At 42.6% G+C, this 4,028-nt stretch overlaps 1 protein-coding gene across 1 annotated transcript; it reads left to right on the forward strand.

Annotated features, from left to right (window-relative positions):
* Positions 1-313: 313 nt before the first annotated feature.
* LOC142441400 (large ribosomal subunit protein uL11-like) lies at positions 314-844 on the forward strand. The gene has a single exon (XM_075543407.1). The coding sequence runs from the start codon at positions 347-349 to the stop codon at positions 842-844; it is 498 nt and encodes a 165-aa protein (XP_075399522.1). The 5' UTR covers positions 314-346.
* Positions 845-4,028: the final 3,184 nt, after the last annotated feature.

Consider the following 4,028-nt stretch of genomic DNA (forward strand, 5'->3'; position numbering starts at 1 on the left):
TAAAACAAGTAACCACTTACTACTGAGCAATACATATATATTCAGGAATGAAAAATGGTAAAATTTTGAATATTTAAAAAATATATCTTTTATACTTTCATGAGATCCCACTTAATATTCAAGAGTTTATATATATCTACGTAACTTTTTCTTATACGTCTCATCCTCAGACACTTAATTTTCCCATTTCAACTAACATAATTGTCTTTTCTCTGTTTGTCTCTATCTCATGTTTGTTTAAGGAAAAATAGACATGTAACAGAAATATATTTGCCTTTTAAATTTGTCTTTAAAATAAATATCATGGTCCCGCATCTGGGTTCATCAGACACCAGCTGCCTCTGCCATGCCGCCCAAGTTCGACCCCAACGAGATCAAAGTCGTGTACTTAAGGTGCACCGGTGGGCAAGTCGGTGCCATGTCCACGCTGGCCCCCAAGATCGGCCCCCTGGGCTTGTCTCCAAAGAAGTTTGGTGATGACATTGCCAAGGCAACCGGTGACTGGAAGGGCTTAAGGATTACTGTGAAATTGACCATTCAGAACAGACAAGCCCAGATTGAAGTCGTGCCTTCTGCTTCCGCCCTCATCATCAAAGCACTCAAGGAACTGCTCAGGGATAGAATGAAGCAGAAAAACATTAAGCATAGTGGGAACGTCACTTTCGATGAGATTGTCGGCATTGCGCACCAGAGGCAGCACGGGTCTTTGGCCAGAGAACTGTCTGGAACTATTAAAGAGATCCTGGGGACTGCCCAGTCTGTGAGCTGCAATGTTGCCGGGCACCACTCGCATGACATCATAGAGGACATCAACAGTAGTGCAGTGGAGTGCCCAGCAAGTTAAGAACTACAAAAGAAAACAATAAAGACTCCTTTAATAACCCATAAATAAATAAATAAATAAATGTCATATAATCTAACCTTGACCTTTTTCTCTTGATAATATATTTGCTAGGCAGGAAGATTAGGCAAAAACTGTTGCACCCCACACTGAGAAGCACAAACTGAGGAAAACATCTTGTAATCTAATCTATTTGGCACCGTGAGTCAGATATATCTCTTTAATCAGATATACCTCACAACTCAGATATAGCTCCCGGGTAACCTTCCCAGAGTTAGGACAAAAGCTTTCCTGTCTCTAGAGCTGGGCACCAGTCCCTGCCTCACCCCCTCTTTACTTTTTTTCTTTTCAGAACTCATTCTCCTTTTGAGGAATCAAAGTGGCTCTCCCTTCCCTCCTCTCACTTCCCTATTAGCACAGGCAGGGAGTCACACAAGGTTCCATGGCCCATCCTTCTTTGCCTATGCTGACATGAACCATCCCTCCCCCCACCCAATTCTCTGCATCTATTCTGGGTTCAATAATTAACTGCAATAATCAGAAAGTCAGCCCACAGCTCCCTAATCTTAGGCCAGATGAAGAGAAGTTACCCATTGTATTAGACTGGATTGACTAGAGATACAAATTCATTGATAATCATATATCTGTAAGAAAGAACTTTATATCAACAACTAATGATGCATCAATAAAGTATCCCAGCCAATTTCAGTTCACTTCCATAAGTTCAATATTAGCCCATTATTCCAATATTAGACAATGAATTTCTCTTCAGAGTCACGCAGCACATGAAAAGTTGCCAAATGCAGCAGGATCACAGGCCGGTGGGTGGAAAGTCCTGTGGAAACAAGGGCAGTGGATGCAACTCCATGGATCCAGCTGCCTCAGGGTGGTTCCATCTGGCTTATCAACAGGTAGGTGAAGCAGAGAAAGTGTTTGTCCCGCCTCCCAAGAGGAAGAGAGGACATCCCCAGAATCCCCATGATGAAGCCACTCCCACAGCCAGATATTTTCAGTCTGTAAACTGACTGACAGACTAGATGCCACCTTTCATTCTTTTATCAGGTGGACATGAAATTATGTTACTACCACACCCATAGTCTCATCAATGTTCCTTTGAACCTTGGTGCCACAGTCCCTGGTACATCTGGTCTTGGTGGCCTCTGCCACTTCCAACAGAGATTTAGATTTACTCTTTTAATGATCTTCAGCTTTCTCTCTGGGTTCCAGACAGTTCTTACACACCAAGCATGGCTTTGCTGGATGTGTGGCTGACTTGTAGTAAACCATGCCCCCAGGAAAAGAGATAGTGGTATCCGTGTTAGGCTGAGAGGTCTAGAGAAAGAAAACCAGTGGCTGTCTATCAAAAAGAAGTCTTAGATTCAGAAAGCATCCCAGTCCTTTCCAACTCAAGTTCATAAGTCTTCAGAGTCACATAACTGCAGGCAGGGGATGCAGAAAGGTGAAGCGAGATGCACGGAAATCCCAGTCGGATGTGTGTATAGTCACATGGATTCAAGGTTGGTGAAAACATGGCAGGATACTGACAGTCTCAAGGTCACATAGCCCACATGGGGCATTCCTGAAGGCAGACACAGAGTCCCAGTGAAGTACCAGTGAGAAAGAAGGTGAAGTGTCCTCAAGAAAGAAAAGTTCCCAGTTTCTCTCCTATGAAAGGTCACACCCTCAAGGGGGCACCATCAGGCTGTGACCTGATTAACAGATTGGGACTCAACCCTTATATATTCACCCACAGTCAAACTGAAATAAAATCTAGCTTTCATACAACCACCTCTTGTCAAATTGAATCCTGTACAAAACAATTAAGTCATACATAATCTGTTACCAAAGACAATTTAAAAAATTGCCTAGCATGATAAAATCAACATGTGTATGTGTATAACTGAAAATGCACCAGCCCCATTTAAATCTTAGATTCTATAAGTGAACAAAATAAAAATATTCCCAGCCTAATAATTAGTTTTGTGAACACCTGTACCTTAACCCTATCAACATCTTTTACCACCCATGACAGTTTGTTAGCCAGCCACTCCATGCCTTTAGCTCTCCCCATTTTGGGTACTCAATTTCTTAACTGCCCTTTCCTATAAACCCAGTGCTCTGAATCTTTATTCCCATTGGAACCTTGTGACTGTGCTTCCATAAGCAAAGTCAAATCTAGCGCAGGCCATTCTTCCATCAAACCAGAAAGCAATGTTCACCAGCTCAAGAGGTGAAGCATTTTCTTCTTCATTTGGTCAGGATTGGGCAACCTAGTCCTAGCCATTCCAACCAAGGTCAACGAGTACCATAGCAAATTAAGGAGTTCCCCACATGACTTCCCCTGCTTCAGAGTTCTTGCTTCTTAACAAATTCTGAAGAACCATCATTAGGTCATTCCATTGTATAAAGTTCTATGTAACTTTAAACATCAGACAAGCTAGTCCATTATCATCTTCCCTCTAGGCTCTTTGAACCAAGTCCACGAGTAGCAGTGGCCAGATTCTACCTGTCTCTCCATTGCTAGATTTCCCCTACTTTTACTCAACAAGTGAATCCAGATGGTCACCTAGTGAGCATTCACGTTGTTCACAGGGCCCCTTTAGCTTCCATTCCTACAAGAGAAAATTTCCTGGTGATTCCAGGTTATCTAAGCCTCGGTCCAAATTGCTTGTTCAAGATCCCACAGAGCCAAGGTCATTTTGTTTATTTGTTTGTTTGTTTCAGTCTCCTAATAGTTCTAGTGGCATGTGTTTTCTAATGCAAATGGCCTGGTACTCAAAACACTGAACCTAATCCTAGTACATCTCAGCAGACTACTTTTCCATAGACACACATATAAAGATCGGCACTCAGTGCTCTGAGAAAATGACAGCTCAATACTCCATCTACCCACCCACCCACCACATACACCAACCTTTTTGCTGTCCCATGTAATCCCTACTTCCTTCACGACCTGCACCTCCTTGATCCTTCATGTCTAACATGCCATTGAAAGCAAGTTACCTGTGCAGCTATGATAGGCCCTGTACCTGTTCTCGAGTCCCCCTTTCACTTTCCTTTTCTTTATGGTACTCTTTGCCCCCTATGTTATGGACCTCTGTTTCCACTTATTACCTGACACAGACTTATGCCACTTAATCACTATTAGTAAGTTTCTCTCTATGAGGCCTTTCACTCCTTCATCCTT

Source organism: Tenrec ecaudatus, chromosome 2 (genome assembly GCF_050624435.1).
Source record: "Tenrec ecaudatus isolate mTenEca1 chromosome 2, mTenEca1.hap1, whole genome shotgun sequence".
In the NCBI taxonomy this organism is placed as follows: domain Eukaryota; kingdom Metazoa; phylum Chordata; class Mammalia; order Afrosoricida; family Tenrecidae; genus Tenrec; species Tenrec ecaudatus.